Raw genomic sequence first — 26,575 nt, 5'->3', positions numbered from 1 at the left:
CTCGATTAATTAAGACAATACCCAAGGAAAAATCCACCTAGACTTCACTTGTTATTTGACTCTGAATCAAACGATTTATTCATTTGACTTGATCTGTAGAAATCCCTAAGTTATATTATTATCTCTCTCGAGACTAATAACGTCTAACCCTAGGTTGATTAATTGAAATCTCTTTCTAATTAACACCCTAGTGTTGTATTAACTCGATCTATGGACTCCCTTATTAGGTTTCACCCTAATCCGGCAAAATCTTGTCACCCTATCTCTAGGCATGCAATCAACTCCGCTTAATTACGATAAATTTACTCTTAGACAGGGACTTTTTCTCCTCTGAATAACTTCATTAACTTGAATCAATATCTTGGAATATTAAAACAAGAATTAAGAACACATAATTAAGAACAAGTCAAATATTTATCATACAATTCAGATATAATAACAAGATCCGTCTTAGGTTTCATTCCCCTTAGGTATTTAGGGGGTTTAGTTCATAATTATGAAAGAAAACATCTCAAAAGAATAAAGATAACAAAACATAAAGAAAACCCAAAACTCCTGAAGGAAATTGAAGGGAGATTTTCAGTCTTGACGATAAATCCGACTTCTGAGATGGATCAATCGGCTTTCCTTGAGTAATTCCTTACCTCCTACTCTGTGTGTCCCTTCTAATTGCCTCCTCAGGTGTTTAAATAGACTTTAGAATGCCTAAAAGCCCTCAAAAGTAGCCTTTTCCGAATAGGATTAAACTTGGGCTCTACAGGGACACGCTCGTGTGCGATTTCTTCAAGATCGTGCTCAAGGCTGTTAAATAGGCACGAGCGTATCGTCTACCCGTGTAAGGAACTGCAGGCCGTACTGATTTCCCACATTGACCCGTTTTCTCCATTTTTTGCCCGTTTCTCGCTCTTTTTACTCTCCTATGCTCACCTAAGTATAAAATATGAAATTACAGGATTAGGAGCATTAATTCACCAAATCTAAGGATAATTCATCCAAAAATATGCTAAGAAGGAGGTAAAAATATGTATAAATTATGGTTTATCAATTAACATACTTCTACCAATACTCACATCATGATCTCAAGGTAAAACAATCATAATTGCACTTTTTACTTATGTTCATGTCAAGCTGTTTACTCACGTCATAGTAACTAAATTATTAATATATTGAACTACAGAATTCTAAATTAAGATCTGTTAAAAGAATTTGAAACTAGACTTATATATCTTTCTACCATAAAATTTTCAGGATTTATGGATTGGCCAATAAGTATATTTTATTCTTCAAAGTTACCCCTATTCTGCTGTTTGGTAGCTTCGACTTTTCTTTACTAAAAATTAATTATCTCTTAGTATGGGATTTGGATGATATTCCTGTCTATTTATCTTGAAAATAGACTCATTAAGAATTTTATTCATATAAATTATAACAGATAATTATTTTCATACAATTTTTAATGATTTTCCAAAGTTAAGATAGGGGAGCCCGAAATCACTCTGACCCTGTCTCACAAAAATTCAAATATCTCATAATATGAAATTCTTTTGCTTACACCATTTACTCTATGTGAAACTAGACTCAATAAGATTTAATTTCATATTTTATTCAACCTTTAACTCAATTTTCAAAATTCTCGGTGGATTTTTAAAGTCGGACTACTGCTGCTGTCCAAAACTATTTTAGTGTAAAATAATGATAACTAAGTTTATAACACCTTTACAAATCATTTTAACCATCATGGTAAAAATACCTATTTATACATCATAATTATAAACCCATAATCACAAGGTCATCACAAAATCATTTTTATGGGCATGACTTACTTATTTGCATCCTTACCAAAGGTGCATCATAAACCGACATCATTTCTCATGAGCTTTGTGCACATACCTGTACCACTTCATAACTTAATCATATATTATCACAAATTTGACATAATTTTTGAATTACCATTTGAACCACTTGGAATATTAAAGGATACTCAGAATCATCATACACATAATAGGATGCGAAAGCCATGTCCCAGATGTGGTCTTAAATGGGATCACACATCGATGCCGATAGCCCAGGTACGGTCTTACACGATTGATCTATATATTATCAAATTCAGTACATTCAGTATTCAATCTATTCAATTTATCCCATAATTCATATTTTGGAAAATTTACACATTTGCCCCTAAACTTTCACTCTTTTTAAAATTTAGTCCTTATCACATAAAATTGTAAATTTATGCAATTTAGTACAACCCAAGCTTAGCCAAATTTTAATAGAGTCCTTAGCATCCCATGTCTTTTATTTACACACTTTTACCCACATAATTTCACATTTTCACAAATTAACCCCTTTTTGACATTTTTGTCAAAAATCACTTTACAAAACTAGTTTAACTATTAACAATTATTAAAAATTTATCATCAACCATCAAATTACTCAAACATTCAACAATGGAAACATGTTAAATCTTTAACAATTTCAAAATCTAAGGTACGGGCTAGCCAGAATACGAAGCAATGATCTAAAAAACGTAAAAACCATTAAAAATCGAGCTAAAATGAACTTACAATTAAGCTCCAAAGTGACCGAATATTCAAAGCCCTAGCAATGGCTTTCTTCTTCTCTAATTTCGGTTGAAAGAAAGAAAGATGGACACGTTTTATGATTTTGTTTTTATTTATTATAACTTATTTCATAATTTACTAAATTACCCTTGGTTCAAAACATTAAAATTCACATGTTTTATGTCCATAAATGTCCACTCACCAACATAATGGTTTAATTACAACATAAGGACCTTAACTTTTAGGTTCTATAGCTATTTAATACCTTTAGCTAATTGAACATGCATTTAACATTTTACGTAATTTAGTCCTTTTTACCAAATTAAGCATTCAAACAGTAAAATTTGTTTACGAAACTTTCACACATACATACTATCATGAAGTAAACTTTAATAAATTAATAAAATAAATATTTTGACCTTAAATTTGTGTTCCCGAAACCACTATTCTAATTTGACTCAAAAACGTGCTGCTACAAGTCTCTCTCCTTAGGGATTTTCGTCCCCGAAAATCTTACCAATGAATAGGTTAGGGTACCGTTTTCTCATAGCTTGCTCAGGTTCTGACGTAGCTTCCTCAATCCCGTGTTTATGCCAAAGAACCTTCACCAGAGCTATGCGTTTATTTCTCAATTCTTTGATTTCACGAGCTAAAATTTTGATCGGTTCTTCATTATACGTCAAATTAGCCTATATCTCAACATCTACCGGAGAAATTACATGAAGGATCGAATCTATATCGACGTAGCATAGAAATGTGAAAGATGTTATGAATCTTTTCAAGTTCTGACAATAAAGCTAGTCGATATGCCGCTGGCCCTATCCATTTAATAATCTCATACGACCCGATGAAACGCGGACTCAACTTCCTTTTTACGGCCGAATCAACGAACTTTTTTTGCATGGTGATACCTTTAGAAACACTTGGTCCCCGACTTGAAACTCAATTTCTCTATGTTTTAAATCCGTGTATGATTTTTGTCGATCTGAAGCTGCTTTTAAACTGTTGCAAATCATTTTCACTTTTTCTTCAGTTTCTCTGATCAATTCAACCCCGTGAATCTTTTTCTCACTTAGTTTACTCCAGTATAGCAGAGTTCGACATTTGCAACCATATAAAGCTTTGTACGATGCCATGTTTATACTCGTTTGAAAACTATTGTTATACGCGAATTCAATCAATGGTAAGTATTTTTCCCAACTGTTTTCAAACTCTAGAATACAATCTCAACATGTCTTCTTGAATCTGTATAACTCTCTCGGTTTGACCGTCAGTTTGAGGATGAAAAGCAGTGCTGAAATTTAATTTCGTACCTAGAGTTTCTTGCAATTTCTTCCAGAATCACGACGTAAATCTCGAATCTCTATTAGAAATAATAGGTAGTGGTACCCTGTGCAATCGAACAATCTTAGAAATGTACAATTCAGCTAATCTGTTAAGTGAGTAATCTATATGTACCGGTATGAAATGAGTAGACTTTGTTAATCGCTCAACGACAACCCAGATAGCTTTTTTCTTTTTCGAAGTTAGGGGCAATCCCGATTCAAAATCCAATGTAACTCTATCCTATTTCCACTCAGGAATCATCACAGGATACAATAAACCCAATGGTACTTGATGTTCAGCTTTGACTTGTTGACAAATTAAACATTTAGAAACAAATTCTGAAATATCTCGTTTCATGCCTTGCCACCAGTATAATTGTTTCAAATCGTTATACATTTTAGTAATCCCCGGATGAACAGATAAGCAACTACTGTGCGTTTCGTGCAAAATCTTCTGAATGAGTTTTGAATTTCTCGATATGCAAATTCTATTTCGGAACCTTAAACAATCATCGGTTCCAATCTGAAACTCTGAATCAAGGATATTCTCACATTGAATTCGTTTAACTTGCAATATACAATCAACTTTATGAGCTTCACAGATTTGTTGAAGAAATACCGGTTTAGCCTTTAATTAAGCTAAAATAGACCCATCATCACAAACCATCAACCGGGTATTAATTGCTCGTAATGTAAACAAAGATTTTCGGCTCAGGGCATCAGCAACAACATTAGCTTTTCCCGGGTGATAATCAATCACAAATTCATAATCATTCAATAACTTGAGCCATTTAAGTTGTCGCAGATTCAAATCGTTTTGTGACATCAGATATTTTAAGCTTTTGTGATCTGTATAAATGTGACATTTCTCACTGTATAAATAATGTCGCCAAGTTTTCAATGCGAACACAATTGCAGCCTACTCTAAGTCATGCGTCAGATAGTTCTTTTCATGCAGTTTGAATTGTCAGGAAGCATAAGCTATAACTTTTCCTTCTTGCATCAGAACACATCCCAGACCATTTAATGACGCGTTGCTATAAATCAAAAATTATTTCCCCGATTCCGGTTGATCCAAAACTGGTGCTTCAGTTAACAATACTTTCAACTATTCGAAACTCTTCTGACATTTTTCTGACCATTCAAATTTCACATCTTTTTGGAGTAGTCATGTCATCGCTGTCGCACTCATCGAGAATCCTTTCACAAGTCTTTGATAATAGCCCGCTAAACCCAGAAAACTACTGACTTCAGACATATTTCTCAGAGGTTTCCAGTCAACAATAGCAGAAATCTTACTCGGGTCAACTCTAATTCCGTCAGCTGAAATAATATGCCCAAGAAATCCAACCTCACGGAGCCAAAACTCACATTTGTTGAACTTTGCAAATAATTGCTTATCACGTAGAGTTTGTAACACAACTCTCAAGTGCTCGGTATGTTCAGATTCATCTCACGAATAGATCAGAATGTCATCAATGAATACAACAACAAATCTGTCTAAATACAGTCTGAATATCCGATTCAGTAAGTCCATAAAAACTACAGGAGCATTAGTTAATTCGAAAGGCATAACCATGAATTCATAATGTCCATACCTCGTTCTGAACTCAATTTTCAGTACATTCGATTCTTTAACTCGCAATTGGTAATAGCCTGATCTCAAATCAATTTTTGAAAATACTATAGCCCCTTTCAATTGATCAAATAAATCGTCAATTCACAGTAGAGGGTATTTGTTCTTTATAGTCGCTTTATGCAACTGTCTGTAGTCAATACACATTCTCATCGTGCCATCTTTCTTTTTTACAAACAATACCGGTGCACCTAGGGAGAATAACTCGGTCGTGCAAAACCTCTGTCTATCAATTCTTGCAACAGAGCTTTCAACTCTTTTAATTCTGTTGGAGCCATTCTGTACGGAGCTATCGATATCGGTGTTGTTCCTGGTACTAATTCAATACCAAATTCAACCTATCTGATTAGTGGCAAACTCGCTAATTCTTCTGGAAATACATCCAAAAACTTACAAACAACAGATACAGATTTAATCTTTGATTCAGACACCTTAGTATCCAATACATGTGTAAAATATGCATCATAGCCCCTTTTCATACATTTCTGAGCTAACATTGACGATATTACAGTAGGTATTTCACTCGAATCATTAGGCTCAATCCGAAGAATTTTACTGTTTGACATTTCAATTCAATGATCTTTCGTATACAATTCACTACGGCATCATGCTTAGTCAGCCAGTTCATACCCAGAATCACATCAAACTTATCGAATGGTAGAAGCATCAAATCAACCCAAAAATAGTAACCCCGAGTCCCTAAAGGATAATTCTTACAAATTTTATCAACTAAAACAAACTTGCCTAAGGGGTTCGATACTTTAATTACAAACTTTGTAGACTCGACATGTAAACTCTTTTTAAATGCTAAATTTATACGGATATATGAATGGGTTGATCTAGGATCTATCAAAGTAATTATATCAGTATTAAAAAGAGAAAAAGTATCGGTAATAACGTTTGGCGGTGATGCCTCCTTCTGTTCACAGATAGCATAAGCTCAGGCAAGTGCTTGTGCCTAAAATCTCACAACAGAATCTTTCATAGCACCTCTATTACCACTCGTATTTCCAGTGTTTTGGGGTCGTCTCCCTCTAGTAGCCATATTACTTACTTTCGCCAGTTGATCTCTTTCAGCTACAAACTATTCTGGACAGTCTCGGAGATAATGATCAGGAGATCCACATTTAAAACAAGATCCGCTTACTAATCTAATTCACCATAAGGTCACTTATTGTAGTGCTTACATTCAGGTCCAGCATTTCTAACACTACGCATGCTGGCAATAGATGTCGTCTGAGGTTTAGAGCTAAAATGTCTAACATTTCTATCTCTGATCGAAATCCCCGTGGAAGCAGTAGAACGAGGGTGATATTCTTTAGATTTCTTTGATGTTGACTGATATGATTTGCCCGTAAATTTCTTTCTGAAGTCTCTAGCCTCAAAATCGGCTTTTCTTTTCTCTTTGCAAAGCTCTTCAGCTTTACAAGCTCTGTCAAATAGAACGAAAAACTCTTTAAGCTTAAGAATCCCAACTAGTAGTTTGATTTCTTCATTTAATCCATCCTCGAACCGTTTACACGTTATAGCTTCAGAAGAAACACATTCATGAGCATATTTGCTGAGTCATACAAACTTTATTTCATATTCTATTACTGACATACGACCCTGTTTCAATTCAAGAAATTCTTTTCTTTTCTGATAAATGAACCTTTGGCTGATGTATTTCTTTCTGAATTCAACTTGAAAGAACTCCCAAGTAAATCTTTCTAGTGGAACTACGGATATCAAGGTATTCCACCACTGATACGCAGTGTCTCTCAACAGTGATACAACACATTTTAAACATTCTTCAGGTGTGTATGACAGTTAATCAAATACCCGAATCTTGTTCTCAAGCTAAAACTTGGCTCTCTCAGGGTCATCGTTAATAGTGGCTCTAAATTCCTTAGCCCCATGTTTCCGTATCTTATCAACAAGTGGCTTATTCAATTGCAAAGGATCTATACCTTGAAGAATTACAGGGATCGGTTAGGGAATAGGTGGGGGTAGAGGTTGCTGAACAGCTAGGTTTGTACGAATGTACTGTGTGAACCACTCCTTCATTATTTGAAAGAAAGCTTCTTTAGCCTTACCCCCGTGACTATTAGACACTGGTCTAGATTCAGAAGGTACTGTCCCTTGAGCGGGAGCTGGCGCGTTACTCTCTACATCATTTGCTACAACTTATTCGGGATCCATTACTATATAAAAACACATTTGAAAATGTCAGGAGTCATCACACTATTACAATTTAAATATGGCATGTCTAGCTAGACTCACATACGCTATATTAATCCTAGAATCAACTAAACCGTAGCTCTTATACCAATAAATGTAACACCCCTCACCCTATTCAATGCCAGAATTTCAATGCCAGAATAGGGTTACGAAGAATTGCCGGACTTATAACACATATAACTATACTATTTTCATATGTTCGATTAAATCATACAATCAATTTTCAATTCCAATCAATTTGTCTCTTATAATAGCCTACAAGGCCTTAAGCATGCTTTAGAATTGGTTCGGGACTAAACCGATAACATATAAAAATTTTGGAAACTTAGGAAAATTTCAAACATACAGGGGTCACACACCTGTGTGAACAGGCCGTGTGCCTCACATGACTAGTAGACATGCCTGTGTCTTAGGCCGTGTGGAAACAGGGCATACATTCTGACTTGGGTTGCACGATCGACCATATGCTCGTGTGTCTAGCCCGTGTGCCCTTCGAAATGGCCACACATGCCTGTGTGCCAGACCATGCCAAAACTATAGGGTATACTGACTTATGCAATACGGCCAAGTCACATGCATGTGTGCTAGGCTATGTGCCAAATAGGGGGTATACTGACTAGTACCACACAGCCAATCACACGCCTGTGTGTGAGACCGTGTGGAGCATACTGAATTCATTTTTAATTCAACACTAGGGGACATACGACCGTGTAACATGACCGTTTGTCGCACACGATTGAGACACATGCTCGTGTGGACAAAAATTGGCTATTTGCAAAGCCATTTTGCCACCCTATTTTCACCTGCATACCCACGCATAAAATTTCAACATTTTATAACCCAATAACCAACCATTCCCTGACATTTCATTCACACATGATACCAATTCAACATAGTATTAAAATACCTAATTAACATACATTTTTCATTCATAAACCTATCATATAACAATACATCATTTGCAAAATTACATTCCATATAATACTTACCAAAACATACCAAAACATAATATCAAGTTTAGCCAAATCATATAGCTTAGACTTATCAGAACATGAACCAAAATCACCATCTTAAGTGATCATAACTATCATCTTTATAGCTAGCCTATACATGCCATATTTACATATATTCATAAGTTCAAAAGTACCAATTGGCAACTGCATAATGTAATGCCTAACTCCAACTTGTCTGAAACGAGCGAGCTATCGAACCTCTATAAAACATGGAAAAAGAAACAGAGTAAGCTTTATAGCTTAGTAAGCCCATATAATTTAGAATTAAACTTATCATTTATACGATTAAGGCAATAAATAAGGTATACTCAATTCAATTTCCAAATGCCTAAACACAAACATTCATCAACAAGTTAGCCATATATGTACATGTAACCATCCATTATTTCAATTCAATACTCAATACATTGCATTATACCAAATTCATATATCATGTACAACATTAGTAACATTTCATTCTCAATCATAAATACAATAATCCATTTGCAAACAATATTTAATCCATATAAACAATATTTATGCCCGTTGAACCTATTAGAATATCGAGGGATACTCAGGTGATATACATTAAGTATAAATCAGTAATCCGTCAATTCATTATCATTTTTGTCTTTTTTGAGCTATGAATAGTAAGCTCCTCCTGAGCTGATGGACAGTAAGCTCTATTGAGTTGAAACGATAAGCTTTGACAAGTTAAAAATAGGAAGCTCTTATGAGCTGAAACAGTAAGCTCCAACGAGCTAAAAATAGTAAACTCTTACGAGCTGATATATCGGTAAGCTCATTCGAATTTCTGTGAGTCTGCAACACATGCAGGGTCTCGACCAAAACGGTAATCCTAGTGACATGTCACTCGTATCCTACAAATTAATACGGTTCAAACGGGGCTCGGTAACTATCAGTCTATATCAACAAGGCATTCATATTCCAAGTATATCAATTAATCAATTATATACACACATTTCAAATAATTACTAATGTTTAAAAGTTCGATTCTAATTATACGAACCTACCTCGTATAACTCAGATAACAAATATCGACTATTCGTCCACTTTTCTTTTTTCTCGATCTAATTCTGATCTCGACTTATCTTAATCTATATATTATCAAATTCATTACATTCAGTATTCAATCTATTCAATTTAGCCCATAATTCATATTTTGGCAAATTTACACATTTGCCCCTAAACTTTCACTCTTTTTATAATTTAGTCCTTATCACATAAAATTGCAAATTCATGCAATTTAGTACAACCCAAGCTTAGCCGAAATTTAGTAGAGTCCCTAGTAGCCCATATCTTTTATTTACACACTTTTACCCACATAATTTCACATTTTTACAAATTAATCCCTTTTTGACATTTTTGTCAAAAATCACTTTACAAAACTAGTTTAACTATTAACAATTATTAAAAATTTATCATCAACCATCAAATTGCTCAAACATTCAACAATGGAAACATGTTAAATCTTTAACAATTTCAAAATCTAAGGTACGGGCTAGCCAGAATACAAAGCAATGATCTCAAAAACGTAAAAATCATTAAAAATCGAGCTAAAATGAACTTACAATTAAGCTCCAAAGTGACCGAATATTCAAAGCCCTAACAATGGCTTTCTTATTCCCTAACAATGGCTTTCTTATTCTCCAATTTCGGTTGAAAGAAAGAAAGATGGACACGTTTTATGATTTTATTTATTTATTATAACTTATTTCATAATTTACTAAATTACCCTTGGTTCAAAACATTAAAATTCACATATTTTATGTCCATAAATATCCAATCACCAACATAATGGTTTAATTACAACATAAGGGCCTTAGCTTTTAGGTTCTATAGCTATTTAATACCTTTAACTAATAGAACATGCATTTTACACTTTACTCGATTTAGTCCTTTTTACCGAATTAAGCATTCAAACAGTAAAATTTCTTTACGAAACTTTCACACATACATACTATTATGAAGTAAACTTTAATAAATTAATAAAATAAATATTTTGACCTCAGATTTGTGGTCCCGAAATTACTGTTCTGATTTGACTCAAAAACGGGCTGTTATACAATTATTGCACTTTATTCTTTCTAATTAGTTCATGACCCTTCCATAACACTTCTTGCATCTTTTGATTTATGGTAATAAGGTGTTGAACGATGTCTTCTTCTAGTTTCATTATGTAATATTGCAATTCTTGCATCATCTTATCAACTTTCTCCTTTTGTGCTGAAGTTATTATCTCATTAGACAATATCATATTTATTGCCATTTCTACCAATATCTATGGCAGAAAATATTTTTATTTTGATTTTCAATATTTATCTTTTTTTTTTGGTGTTATCACTAACTAACAATTACTTTATAATAGTTACTAAGAAAATAACTTTCAGATATATTAAAAATATTAAAACATAATATTTATAACCTAAAAAATCACAATAAACCCTAAACAAATAATTAACCTAAACATAAAACTTACTAACAAAAAAACTTTAAAATAACTTAAAAATTAATATAAATTTACATTTATAACCTAACAAATCACAATAAACAAGATAAATTAAAAAATATATAAAAATAAAAATAAACAAACTATATAATACTAACAAAATAATTTATTCTCATCATAATCCATTCTATTTAAAAAAAAATAAAAATACATTTTCTTTCTTTCTTCTCCTTCTCTTCTTTCTTATCTTCAGCTATTTTTTTTAACTGGCCTTTCTTCTTGAACCAAACAATTAAATAGGAGTGCAAATTTAATACACTGGTGTCGCCTACCAGATAAGGCTCACTGGTGCCGCCTATCAGATAGGCATCACACTCCTGCACTATATCCGTATATATATATGGGTTCATACCAGCTCGACAAAAATGTGGTGCCGTCTATTAAGTAGGCACCACTATTAAAATAATATATATTTTAGTCAAGACTGTCAGAATTTTAAGGTGGTGCCGCCTATACACCACCCTCCATTTGCATGAATGTACCATTTTGGTACATAATTCTGACATACCATTTTAGTATATTATTTTTATTTTTATATTATTCAAGTAAAAAAGTCTTTATTTAATTTAGAACGTGATATTTTTGGATTATTTTATTTAATTTATAACTATTTTGTGATTGGTTATTTAAGATGGTTATTTAAGAAAATTTTTATTTATAATTTTAATCTTTATGATGGAAATATCAATCACTATTTATAATTTCAATTTGTTACAATAATTTTTATAAAAAAAACTTAATTAATAAAATCCGTCAGACATTCATCACATAATATTGTCACAATCTATAATTTCAATATTTATGATGAAAATTTCCGTCACAAATTGTTTCCAATAAAAAATTCCAAACCAAATTCGTCACTAGCTTTTGTTACACTGAATTAAATGTTATTTTTGTCATTGCTCTGTCACTAATTTGTCACTTATATGTTACATACTACAGAAAACTGTGACGAAAAGAATTGTCTCTATTAAGACATTTTTTTGTTAGTGAGAATATTCTGTTAATAATTGGATAGTAAAATTTTAGTTTGATAAAAATTATGAAAATAATAAAAAATCGATTTAATTGGACGGTTTTTAGATCAATCAGTCTAATGGCTTTTTTCGGATTGTTACCCTTGCTAATTTTGGGCTAACTGATCCAATCAACTGATCTAGTCCAATTTAATTTTTTTTATGATTTTTTTATAATTTTTATAAGTTTATATCAGTTTTAATATTTTAAATATTTTTATAATATTTTTACAAATTTTTATTTTTTTAAGAATTCTAATATGTTTTTAATAAAAAATTAAATATTTTAAATAAATTTTATAATTATTTTTATAATTTATTAGATTTTATTTGTATTTTATAATATTTATAAGTTTTTGAAATAGTTTGAATCATAGTATTATGAGACTGCTTCTCCTACCTCGGAATTTGAAATAAAAATTTGAATAAGATTTACAATTTAATTAATAAAATTGAATGAATTTAAACACGCAATTGATGATAAAAATTAATCAATAAAAAATTAGTTGAGAACCTATTTAAAAAAACAAAAAGAAATTGAATTAAAGATAAAAGATAAAAATCTTACTGAGTTTGGAGATGGAAAATTTAGGAGAGAGCAAATGAAATATATTAAAAAAATAATGCAATTATAAATATTTGTAAAAGAAATAGTTTATTTCCAATCCATAAATAGGGGGATAACACGTTACAGCATACTCGAATTCACATTCTCTTGCATTGACAATAATACCTATACCAATCGAACTAAGACTCAATTGATAAAACATGTATATTTTTATTTTAAAATCATGAATGAATTGAAAATTTAAGGTAATTGAAGGTTATATATACTCACTCATACAAGAGTGAAATAACCTAAAAATGTCAAAAGTTAGAAAAATTACCAGATTCGGCCATTTTTTTGAAAAATTACGAGACTAGACCGATTTTACGAAAACGCTTCCAACTGGAAGCGTTTTTAGCTGATTTGCAAAAAAGCGATTCTGGCTGGAAGTGCTTTTAGCGTATTTGTAGGAAAACGCTTCCAACTGGAAGCGCTTTCGCCACATAAGCTAAAAACGCTTCCAGTTGGAAGCGTTTCCCCTCAACGGTTACTCACCCAGACAACTATTTTCCCCAACGACCCCTCACCCCCCAATAGCCATATATTATTTTCTATATACCCTCAATTTCATTTTTTTTACTTCAATTCAATCTCAACTTTCTCTCACATTCTCAAATATCTCTCAAATTTCTCTCAATTCCCTTTTCATTTCTCACTCATAATTTATTTATCTCCCAACTAACTTTTTTTTATTTTATTAAATTGTCTTAAGATTTTCATGAAATAGTTTTTCTATTACAATTTATTTTGTATTTTCAAAAATTAACAATGGCACAATCTCTAATTTGTTTGGATGGCAAGCACATTTCTGTCACTCAATTACAAATGGTAAGATTTTTTTATTATATTTAATGTAATTTAATTTAAATATTTTCTTGTTATATTGGAATTTAATACTTTGTATTTTTTTTATATATAGGTAGAAGATCAAATTTTAGATATGTACACTCGTAATCTTCCTACTCCTCCTTCACCCCTAATTGAACCTTACTTGAAGGATGCCAGATTTTTGCATGTGGTCTTGGTCGGGGGTGTAAATTGGACCCCACACTTGTAAGTACATTGGTGGAAAGGTGGAGACCTGAGACGCACACATTTCATACGACGAGTGTATATCACTCTAGAGGACATGCATTTATAGCTTGGGTTATAAGTGGATGGGTCGGTAGTGACTAGGCCAGTTCATGTAGTCGATTGGAGAGGCATATGCGAGCAACTTTTGGGGAGTGTTCTAGAAAACGATTTATGGAGCCTGGATAGATCTGAATTGGTTAAAAAGAAATTTTGGTAGGCTCGATGAGGATTGTACTGAAGTCCAAAGAGAACAACGTGCTCGGGCATACATTCTTATAATTATCGGGGGTTTCTTAATGGCCGATAAGTCATGAAATCTTGTTCATTTAAGGTGGCTTCTAAAACTTGTCAACTTTAGAGAAGCGAGAAAACTTAGTTGGGGGTCAGCCATGTTGGCAAGGTTGTACTGGAAGATGTGTCGGGTGACAGAACCATAAAAAATCAAAATTGGTGGTTGCATGCTACTAATACAATCATGGGTGCGATACCAGCTGCCATTTTTATGTCATCAAGCGGACTACCCTTATGCATTCCCACTTGTAACAAGGGAAAATTCATTAGATAATATATTTACAATAATAAAATTATTTAAAATTTAAATTATTGTGTTAACATATTATTTCAATAGGTGGAACCATGGACCGAGTCACGTGGGACTACCAGATGAGCTTTAAGATATATGGCTTCTATTAGAACAACGATTGGAAGCGAATGTATGTATTTTTTTAAATTTGAATTATATAATATTAATGTAGTTCATTTAAAAATTAGTTGTCATACTCCAAAAATCGGGTTAGTGAATCGAGAGTGGTCACACCCTAATTTTTTTAAAGGTTGTCTTTGCGTATTTGATAATAAATAAGTATCTAGTCTAGTGATTAAGTAATGGTGGATCTGTCCTTGAAGACTTGAGTTTGGATCCTTTCCCTCACATTATTTTCTATTTGGTGCAATTCTGCTTCAAACCTTAGTAAGTTTCACGCCATATTTTTAAAAAAATGTTGTAGGAGTGTTAACAAGCAAGTGAATTGGCCTAACATTTAAGTAGTAAGGAGTTGTGTAGAGTTTCTCAAGTGACCCAAGTTCAGATCCCCTTGGCATATATAATTTTAAAAGTTTCAACTATTCTCTTGGTCAATCCATCTAGAAGCCGTCCCAAATGAAAGGAAGAGATGATTGGGGGTCAACCCTTAAATCATTCCCATTTATTCCTTTCATGATCCGCTTTTGACTCTTATGTTCCACCCACTTGCCAATTTTCCTTCCTTGTCTAGCTTGAACTACCTATCCCACCAAAATAGCCACCATTCTCACATTTTTTTTCATTTTGTTACTCTCATTCTCTCTTGCCTAATTCCTCAATTGCTCCTCATTTCTCTTCCATTTTCTTCTTCTTTAAGCCACCATTTCACTTCTTTTGCTCCACCCTCCTCCACTTTCCACCACCATTAGTTAACCACACCACTACCACAGTACCGCTGGACCACTACCATGACCACCATTTTTCCTATTTTTATTTTCTCTTCTAAAAAACTCGCCACTTCCACCTTAATATATTTTTTATTTTGATAAAACCTTGCTGGAATTTTATTGTTTTTTCCCAAATAGATCATTTTATATAAACTATTTCTTCGATTTATCTTTGCTCTCCTTTTGATTGGTTGATTCAACAAATATTTGGATAAGGAGTAACATAAGTATGGGATGATATTGGGTATAATTTATCTCTTCATTCTTATCTTTTTGTTAATGGCTGAATGTAGTAGTAGTGTAGGACATTGTTCTTCTTCAATATTAACATCTTGTATATTGTTCTTGTGTTGATGGTTCGATTGCTAACAACTTGGACCACCTTTGACTTTTGGAAGTAAATCACATATCTGATTCTAGTCGTATAAGCGTGAGTGTGATATTGGATGTAACATCCTGCCTGGAGAAGCCCTAGTATTTAGACTTTCTTTTAGAAGAAACATTTTTAGAATGAGTTCTGAATAAAGGAAGTGATGGATTCATTTAAGAAATAAAAGTTTACGAGTACGCCTTTGGGTGAAGTTCTGAAAGTTTGGAATATAGTCAATAGTAATAAGGCCTAAGAGGATAGTTTTAAGTTGTCCAACATTAGGGTTGGATTATGTATAAGTTGCTTTCTGAGTGTGTTAGTGACGCCTTAGTCTAACGTATTCTGAAGGAACGAAACTTATAGCTAAGTTAGGTACGACTAGTCAAAGAATAATGGTAAGAGTGTATAAGCCTTAGGCGAATAATTATATAGAAAAATGATAGGTGAAGAAGTGTTCACCCAAAAAAGCCCATATTGGCATATAGAATAGGTGAACCAAGAGTGTTTTGTTTATACAACCATCTGTAATAGGAACAATTAAGGAACTATAAGGAGAAATGTTTAATAGAGTAGTATGTAATAGCTCATTTTCGATAAAATTGGAATAGTGGTTTCAGCACCACAAATCCATTTCTGGAAGGGAAATTTAATTTAATTTAATTTTATGGTCTATAGTATGATGGAAATGTTATATGAAAATTTCGTAAAGAAATTTTACCGGTTACATGTCTAATTTGATAAAGGACCAAATTGCCCAAAGTGCAAAAGTTGAGTTCTAATAGCTAAAGGGATTAAATAGCTATAGAAATTTAAAGTGGAGGTCCTTATATGGTAAATAGACCATTTAAAAATGCCTAGTGGTTAAGGATGATGATTCATCCATGGAAAATAAAATAAAGAAAAGGATGAAATTGGAAAGTGAAAATTTAAAAGATGATAAATGATTAAAAAATAAAAATACCATCATTTTATCATCATCTTTCCAAAATAAATATGGAAACCCTAGCTAAGAGAAATTGAGCTCAAGCAAGCTATTTTGGCGAAATTGGGTAAGTATTCAAGTCCTGTTTTTAGTAATTTTCATGTTTCCGAGATTTTAATAGCTTAATTTAGCTATCTCGAGGACTAATTTGTAAAGTTATCAAAGTACTAGGATTTTTCCATGGATTAGTATGCTGAAATTTTGAAACTTATGTAGAAAATGAAAGGTTGTTGATAGAAAAACAACTTTTGTAAAGTGATTTTTGATGAAATTATAATTTTAGGACTAAATTATAAAGTTGTAAAATTCATGGAAAATTTTGAATTTTTATGAAAAACATGGGCTGTAAATGTTACATGTAAAATTCGGCTAGGCTTGGAATAATGATTAAATTGCATGAATTTAATTTTCCGAGCCTAGGGACGAAATCATCATTAATTAAAAGTTTAGGGGCAAAACGGTAATTTTTCCTAAGATGTGAATTGGACTGAATTGAGTATGAATTGTATTAAATTAATGTTAAATTTAATCGTATAGATCCAGATAGACAAAATTAAGAGTTAGAACGAGGAAAAGAGAAAGTGTCGGATTAGTAAATTTTACGTATACGAACATTTATTGAGGTAAGTTTATGTAACTAAATTTGTACATTTATATGCTTGAATTGAATGTTGTGTATGAGAATTATGTAGTTTTCATGCATATGAAATTGAATACATATCCGAAAATGCCCGATAAATGATAAGTCCCATTTGAATAAAAATTCGATGGATATAGGATTTCCAGTGTTGGTTGTAGTCCTGCATATGTTGCGGACACACCATAGCTCTTACGAGCTTCCTGTTATTAACCCTCTTGAGCTTCTCGTTATATGGTTCCTACGAGCATCCTGATCGATAGTGATCCTGCATGTGTTGCGGACATACCGTAGCTCTTTGTAAGCGTCCTGTTATATGATCGGTAGTGATCCTGCATATGTTGCGGACATACCGCAGCTCTTTATGAGCATCCTGTTATATGGATCTCTGGAGCTTCTCGATATTGCTTGCTTAAACTTTCCGATATATAGCCATATGGAGCTCCCGTTACATAGCTCTTTGTGCGTAACACCCCTTACCCGTATCCGTTGCCGGGACAGGGTTCGAGGCGTTACCGAACTTAAACGTACACCATTTTATAAAACCGGGCCATAAAATTTCATTTAAGATAGAAACATTTAATAACATGCATAATGTCCCTTACATGAGCTACCGAGGCTCTAAACATACATTAAAGGCGGTTTGGGACTAAATCGAAAACTTTGGAAAGTTCGGGAAAATTTATAAAATTTTTTCCATGAAGCAGACTCACACGCCCGTGTGGACACAGGGACACGCCCGTGTCCTCAAGCCGTGTAACTCTCTGACTATGGCGTCATCTTGCAAAATGAACCACATGGCCAAGCCACACGCCCATGTACTAGGCCGTGTCCTCTACACGGCTGAGACACATGGCCGAGTCTCTGCCCGTGTGGCCAACACTTAGGCTATTTTCCAAGCCTTTTGTTGTCTTTTAATTCTCTCCCATACTTAAACACGTCATAGGAACAAATTATAACATCAATTTAATGGTTAATCATCCTTTAGTAACATTCAATTAAAGCATTTGCATGTTGTCATACATGTGTTTATCACATATACTCATGTTACACCAAGTTGGGCTTACCAGTTCACGCTCAATAGTCTTATCATATTGATGACCATTTTTAACAATTAACCATAATATTTTACCCAACACTTAATCTCTACTTAATCAACAATTTTCATGTTCAATCATTATCAACTTATTACCATGCCACACATTTATTCCATGGCCATGACCACCTCGTATAGTCCTAGGGCATTCATCATGTGCATATGCCATATACTACCCATTCATATTAATAAGCATAATCACATCACAAGGTATTAACACATAGCATGGATAAATAAGCTTACGAGCATAGCATGGATAAACAGGCTTACAAGCCATAACCATTATAAGCCACATCTCATGGCTATATACAATAAATCAATATATACCAATACATTTGGCTAATCATAATAACATCTATCATAAAAAGTAAGTCCCTATACATGCCACTCACTTGTGTACGCTTAACTTATACATGTTAACACTTCAAAGGTGATGGCTTGATAGTGTGATACTGCCTCCGACGATATCCAACCTCGAGCTAACCTGAAAACACTAAAGAAATGAAAATGAGGGAGTAAGCTTTACACTTAGTAAGTCCATATGAAAATAATAAGCCTGTAACATCCCGAAATAGGGCCTAAACGGAATAGTGGTTGCGAAACCACGAATCTGAGGTCAAAAAAATTATTCTGATTAAGGTTTAAGGTTTATTCATTGATTGAATAATTGCGTGAAAATTTCATGACGAAATTTTATGTATAAGTGCCTAATTTGATAATTAGGACTAAATTGAAAAATTAGCAAAATGTGTGTTCCAATTAATAAAGAGGATTTAATTGAAATGGGTTCTTAAAGTGGAGGTGCTTATTTAGCAATTAGACCATTATATTGAAGTTTGGACAAAAATGGGCAAGAATAGGACAAAGTTGAAAGAAAAGCATTTAAGGGCATTTTGGTCATTTAGTAATTAAAATAATTAAAAAGGGAAAATAAAGCCAAAATTGGTCCATCTTCTTCATGGAGGTCGGATATAGCATGGGGGAAGCCATGGTTAGGGTTCGAGCTCAATAGTAAGTCAGTTCTAGCCTCGTTTTTAATGTTTTTTTACATTTTTGGAGTTCCGATAACTTGGTTTAGCTTATTCTAGCAATAATCATGCTAGGGTTCATATTTGGAAAAATACCCATAGGTTAAATGTGTTTATTTTTATGTTTTATGGTAGAATATGAAGCTTGAAATTATGTTAAACAACTTTTTCTAAGCGATTTTAAGTGAAAACGAGTAAAACGACATAATCGGTAAAAATACCTAATGTTCATAAGCACATGATAGAGTGGGAATTTGATGTTGCCATAGAAGGGAAAAAATTCATCGTGTCATAAAACATACAAAAAATGGATAAATTTTAATTTCTGAACCTAGGGGCAAAATCATAATTCTACAAAGGTTTAGGGTAAAATTGTAATTTTTCCAAAGTTTGAGTTAGGGAATGTTTTGAATAGTACATTAATTAAATAAGTGAAATATGATGTTTTAGATCCCGGAAAGTGAGATTTGGACCTAGAACAGGAGAAAAACTGAAAATCAGGGAAGTTGGTAAAATGGTCATTTTGGTATCGAGGTAAGTTCATATGTTTAATAAGCATTTAATTATGCATATTTGAATGATAGATTGATATTTTGGCCATAAATAATTTAGTATTGAGTTTCAGATATAATGATTAATGTTCGATAATAATTCGAAATTGGAAAGACAACTTGTATAATTTATATGTAAGACCATATTTTGTATTATGGCTTTGTACGATAACAAGAAAGTATTGACTAGCATAGTTTGATGAGAATAAGTTAAGTTGATGATATGATGAGATTGAGAATGTAAGTATGTAAGTTGAGTAGCATTTTATTATTATGCAATTATTGTTATTAGTATTGTTATTATTGAGTTATGCAACTAACCTTGAGAATTTGAGCAAGTATGTTTCAACTATGACTTGACAAGGCATTGATATCTCAAAGTCCATGGTTGTACCATGGAAATTAAGGAAGAACGGACGGAAAAGTCCCTGTTCATAACATGGCATTTAAAGAGGAATTGACGGTTAAGGATACCATGTAAGACCATGTCAAGACATGGCATTGGTAAGGCAAGGATTCTGTGTAAGACCATGTCAAGACATGGCATCGGCATTGATTAAGGACTCCATGTAAGACCACTTCAAGATGTGGCATTGGCACTAAGACAAGGATACCATGTAAGACCATGTTTGGAACATGGCATTTGGTAAGACAAGGATACCATGTAAGACCATGTTTGGAGCATGGCATTTGGTAAGATAAGGATATCATATAAGACCATGCCAAGGCATGACATTGATAAGTTCTATAAGGCAAGGAAATCATGTAAGACCATGTCAAGACATGGCATTGATGAGTTACTATAAGGAAAAGGTCCCATGTAAGACCATGCCAAGGCATGGCATTGGTGAGTTCATAAGGCAAGGATACCACGTAAGATCATGTCAAGACATGGCAATGGTAAGTTCAAAAAGGAAAAGGTTCCCGAGTAATCCAAAGAGTAAGCCAAAGAAACGACAAGGTGAGAACATGAAGAAAGAGTATAGGTATGCATTTAAGACTTATTTAATATTGAGATTGTAAGTAATTGAGATTATCAAGTATTAAGTAAGTGATAAGTTTTCAGTTATGCTTGTGACACTTTATGACATGATTGGCAATATGCCTGTATTATGAAAGAGTACTCATGTGTTAAGTGAGATGTTGCAGGTATGTAAGCAAGCTATAACACCCCAAACCCAGCCTAGACGCTATGGCCGAATCTGGTGTGTCATATTGAAGTGTTTTAGCGAAAACCATGTTTTCATCGAAAACCCTTCTTAAAATAAAAGAAACCCTAATTAACTAAAAAAACCTTTCTGTTACGAAAGCCTTGTTTAAAACATTTGATTTTTTTTTAAAAAAATTAGTTGCGGAAACGTAGAAAACATATTATAATTTAAGAAATCCATGTTCAACCTCTCGTGATTACAATGATGATAATAATAATAATAATAATAATAATAATAATAATAATAATAATAATTCAAGTAATAACAACATAATTAAAACCTTATTACTCTCTGGTCTGAACACACTAAAAAAAATAAAAACTTAAATGCTTAAAAAAAAACCAAGCCTGAATTATCTTGCTAGCTGACCACCCAGAGTCCCTCCAAACATCGAACCTTCTACTGAGCATCACCTGAAAATAAAATAAAAGAGGGGGTGAGTTTTCGCAAACTCAGTGTGTACAACCCTCGATGAAAAACAAGCATTCAAAGAAAAATCATCAAACATGCAATAGAAACCCATCCAAATTATCCATCCGCTACACACCAGCTCCGTCCCCTGCCACACCATGTGGGGATATAAATATCGACCCACCCAGCCCACACACCAATGGTAGCCCGGTTACAGAACTACCTTCATTTACATATTGGGCTTTAAAAGCCGTCGGTGGATCCACGATTGTCAAGCAACCGTGCGATCCTCATATACTTCCTCCGTTCCATAGTTCCCACCCCATATGCAACCTAAGCAGAACATCATATGTATGCCTGTCACATCCATAAAACTTACATTCAACCCCTAGGGGTATTTTGGTCATTTTCGCCCTTAGGGGCATTTTAGTAATTTTCTCTTAATTATGGTTTTCACTTACCTTGACCAGTTAACAAGTCCCGCAAGCTAAGATGAACGAATACTATGCACCAGGTGGGATTCCAGAGAAGAGGAGGTGGGTCATTAAGACTGCTTAAGTGCCAAGGTTTCCCTAGATCCAATCCTAGACAGGCATATACCCGTTGCCACACCTTAACCCATTAACTTATCCACGGTCACAATATATTAATTAAGGCTTATGTAGTTATCATATACTAGGCCCAAAACCCCTTCAAAAGCCCAAACAAATTCACATACGTGTATCTGGCCCATTAGGCCCAATCATATTCGTATGGCCTATTAGGCCCAAATCACCTGTATATGGCCCATTAGGCCCAAATTACATTTATATGGTCCGTTAGGCCCAGTCACATTCATATTCATGCTCACATACAAATTCCTATCACATAGCATCAATATCAGTTTTTGCCTATTATGGGCCCAACAGCCCATCGGGCCCATTTAGCCGATTCTGGCCCGTATGGCCAAATCACAACCCAAGTCCACGGAATCGCCCGTGGGTCTCAGGCAACCTATTGGTCTTCCCCTTACGAGTGTTCGCACACTCGCAAGACTACCGTAGCCAAACCTTCGGCTTTTCGGCATTTCGGCTTTTTGGCATTTCGGCATTTCGGCATTTGTCGATTCATAGTGTGTGTGCAGTGTATGTACACACCTGGTAAGCAAACGTGCCACGATTCCCTTAGTCACCAACATTGAAAACCAATCCTTAATAGCTTTCCTTGATCACGTACTCCCTAGATCAATACCGCAACACCTAAGGAGCAATTCGGCAATGAGCTAAGATCCGAGATCCGATACTAATTCCATTAGATTTGGTCAAAGAGTATTCGACTCTAGAGATTTGAATTGCAACAATTGCTTATTCAACACCAAGGGAGAGAGGAAGAAGAATCCGCTAAACCCAAAATTGAAACAAAGAAATCGACACAAGGAAAAATAAAAAGGAGAACAAGGGTTTTCGGCTTTTGGAGAAATCGGTAGAAAGAAAAGGAAGAAAACAAAAGGGTTTTCGACTTTTAGGGAAGAGGGTTTCTGGCAACAAGGTGAGAAAAAGATTTCGGCATTAGCCTCATACCCTTGCATTTGGCACCTATTTATAACCCTTATGGTCGAACTCCTCAAGCCTAAGCCCCCATTTCAGCTCCACTTGCTCCTCATTTTTTATCTGCTTGTTTTTCTCCCTGATAACCAATTGATCCTTTCCTCAGATTTCTCTCCTGAACACTTCCCTTGGAGTCCATTTCCACTCCACTTCCAACCTTCTAGAAGGCCAAAATTAAACTTCTAAAAACACTAAGCTAGGATTCGAACCTTGGACCTCCTTGCTAGCTATTAAAGCCACCTCCCTACACTCTAAGTGGCGTCACTTAGCCACTCCTCCACAAGGCTTGTTTTGATGCTATTTTCCCTTATCTTTATTTAAAAGCCCAACTACTTGCCAACAAGGTTCTTTTAATTATCAAACTATAATTTCATTTACCCCTAGGTATGAACTCAAACCTTAATTAAGACCTACTATAATTATCACTTGGCTAGGAATATAAACCATAATTTTTATCAAATTGAAAACATAGAAAGTTCAAGATTTCGAGATTTTTGGGTTTCGGGATTTTTTTGGGCGTTACAACTCTGCCCCCTAAAAGAAATTTCGTCCTTGAAATTTTACCTGATTCAAACAGTTGAGAATATTGGCATCGCATCGCTTCCTCAGGTTCCCAAGTAGCCTCCTCAGCCTTGTGATTCTGCCAAAGCACTTTGACTAATGGAACGAACTTCTTTCTCAGTTCTTTGACATCTCGACCAATTTTTTGTATGGGCTCTTCCTTGAAAGTTAGGTCTGGCCTGACCTCGATTTCCTCAATAGCCACGACATGTGAAGGATCCGAGCGATACCGTCTCAGCATGGAAACATGGAACACGTCATGGATCTGGCTCAGTTCAGGAGGTAATTCTAGTTGATAAGCGACTGGCTCAATCTGCCTTAGAACCCGATATGGCCCAACGAACCTTGGGCTTAGCGTCCCCTTTCGTCCAAACTTTAACACTTTCTTCCACGGAGAGACCTTCAGAAAAACTAAGTCACCCACTGCATACTCTATTTCACGACGCTTAAGGTCAGCATACGAATTCTGCCTATCTGAGGCCTCCTTCAACCGATCTCGTATCAATCTTACCTTATCCTCTGTATCTGCTACTAACTCAGGGCCCAAAACTCTTCGTTCGCCCAACTCTGTCCAACATGCTAGAGTTCGACACCTTCGCCCATACTATAGTGCCTCGGATGGAGCCATCCCAATACTTGCTTGATAACTGTTATTGTACGCGAATTCAGTTAATGGTAAATAGTCCTCCTAACTACCTCGAAACTCAATCACGCATACCCTTAACATATCTTCCAACACTTGGATCACCCTTTCTGACCGCCCACCAGTTTGAGGGTGGAATGCCGTGCTGAAGTTCAACCTAGTACCCAACGCCTCATACAGCTTCTTCCAAAATTGCGAAGTGAAACGTGGGTCCCTATAAGATATTATGGATACTGGCACTCCATGCAATCTTGCAATCTCCGCCACATACAGCCTAGCCAGCTTTTGCAGCGAGTAGTCAGTGCGAAGCGGTACAAAATGAGTAGACTTGGTTAACCGATACACTATAACCCATATCGAGTCTTTCTTAGTAAGCGTTAAGGGTAGCCTACTAACAAAGTCCATAGTAATCCTTTCCCACTTCTAGAGTGGAATCTTTACTGGCTGAAGCAACCCCGAAGGCAACTAATGTTCCGCCTTCACCTTTTGACAAACCAAGCATTTACCTACGAACTCCATAACCTCGCGCTTAAGTCCAGGCCACCAATAAAGCTCATGCAAATTTTGATACATCTTGTTTCCACCAGGATGCATTGCGTAGAGACCAATATGTGCTTCTTGCAGAATGGACTGCCTTAGACCATCGTCCTTTGGTATACACATCCTCCTACGGAAACACAATACTCCTTCACTATTTATCCCAAAGTTCGATGTCTCCCCACTCTCTACTTGTTTAAAATGAGCACTCAAAGTCTCATCCACTAATTTCTTACTCTTTATTTGCTTGACCTACACCGGCTTTACTTGAATCTCAACTAACAAGCTACCATCATCCAACAAGCTTAAACGGGCGAGCATAGCCCTCAGGCCTGACTTAGCCCTACGACTCAACGCGTCGGCTACCACATTCACTTTGCCAGGGTGCTATTCAATCGTACAGTCATAATCCTTTAGTAATTCCACCCACCTACGTTGTCTAAGGTTTAGCTCCTTTTGGGTAAGGACGTACTTCAAACTCTTGTGGTCCGAATAAATTATGCACTTCTCCCCGTATAAGTAATGCCTCCATATCTTAAGCGTGAAAACCACCGTAGCTAGCTCCAAATCATGGGTTGGGTAATTCACCTTGTGAGTCTTAAGTTGCTGTGACACATACGCAACCACCTTTCCTTCTTGCATCAATACACAACCTAAGCCCACATGCGACACGTCACTATAAACCGTAAAATCCTTCCCAGGCAATAGCTGAACCAACATAGGGGCCTCAGTTAAAACTTTCTTAAGTTCTCCAAAACTCTCTTCCTGCTTGTCCGTCCAAACAAACGGTACCCCCTTCCTCAACAACTTAGTTAAGGGTGCAGCAATTACTAAAAAGCCCTCCAAAACTGGCCTACAGTATCTTGCCAAGCCCAGATAACTTCGGATTTTCGATACTGACTTGGTGTTTTCCAGTCTAACACCGCTTCAATTTTCGGGAGATCCACTTCGATCCCCTCGGCTGACACCACATGTCCTAGAAAAGTAACCTCCCTTAGCCAAAATTCACACTTACTGAATTTGGAATACAACTGTTTCTCCCTCAAAGTCTGCAACACAATCCTTAAGTGTGCATCATGCTCATCCTCATCTTTTGAATACACCAAAATGTCATCTATAAAGACTACCATGAACCGATCTAAGTAGGGCTGGAAGACCCAATTTATGAGATCCATGAAAGTGGCAGGTGCGTTCGTCAGCCTGAATGAAATCACCAAGAACTCATAGTGCCCATAACGAGTTCTGAAAGCCGTCTTATGAACATCCGCCTCCTTCACCCTCAATTTGTGATATCCCGAGCGCAGGTCAATCTTCAAGAAAATAGAAGCTCCCCTAAACTGATCAAAAAATCATCGATTCTCGGTAAAGGGTACTTATTTTTAACAGTTAACTTGTTTAACTTTTGATAGTCGATGCACATTCTCAAGGTTCCATCTTCTTCACGAATAACACCAGTGCTCCCCATAGAGACACACTTGGTCATATGGAACCTCGATCCAGTAATTCCTGAATCTGTGCCTTAAGTTCCACC

At 34.9% G+C, this 26,575-nt stretch overlaps 1 protein-coding gene across 1 annotated transcript in view; it reads right to left on the bottom strand.

The window, feature by feature from the left end:
* Nucleotides 1–24,912, bottom strand: part of LOC107921472 (uncharacterized) — a 29,594-nt gene extending 4,682 nt beyond the window's left edge. Inside the window, exons 1-3 of the mRNA XM_041084759.1 lie at nucleotides 24,742–24,912; nucleotides 24,583–24,652; nucleotides 24,049–24,431 (exon numbers count right to left, since the gene is read on the bottom strand). Of these exons, the coding sequence (XP_040940693.1) occupies nucleotides 24,049–24,431; nucleotides 24,583–24,652; nucleotides 24,742–24,912 (624 nt within the window). The remainder of the gene's footprint in view (nucleotides 1–24,048; nucleotides 24,432–24,582; nucleotides 24,653–24,741) is intronic.
* Nucleotides 24,913–26,575: the final 1,663 nt, after the last annotated feature.

This window comes from Gossypium hirsutum, chromosome A13 (genome assembly GCF_007990345.1).
Source record: "Gossypium hirsutum isolate 1008001.06 chromosome A13, Gossypium_hirsutum_v2.1, whole genome shotgun sequence".
Lineage (NCBI taxonomy): Eukaryota > Viridiplantae > Streptophyta > Magnoliopsida > Malvales > Malvaceae > Gossypium > Gossypium hirsutum.
Note: the sequence above shows the minus strand (reverse complement) of the source record. Positions and strands in the feature narration are given on the sequence as shown.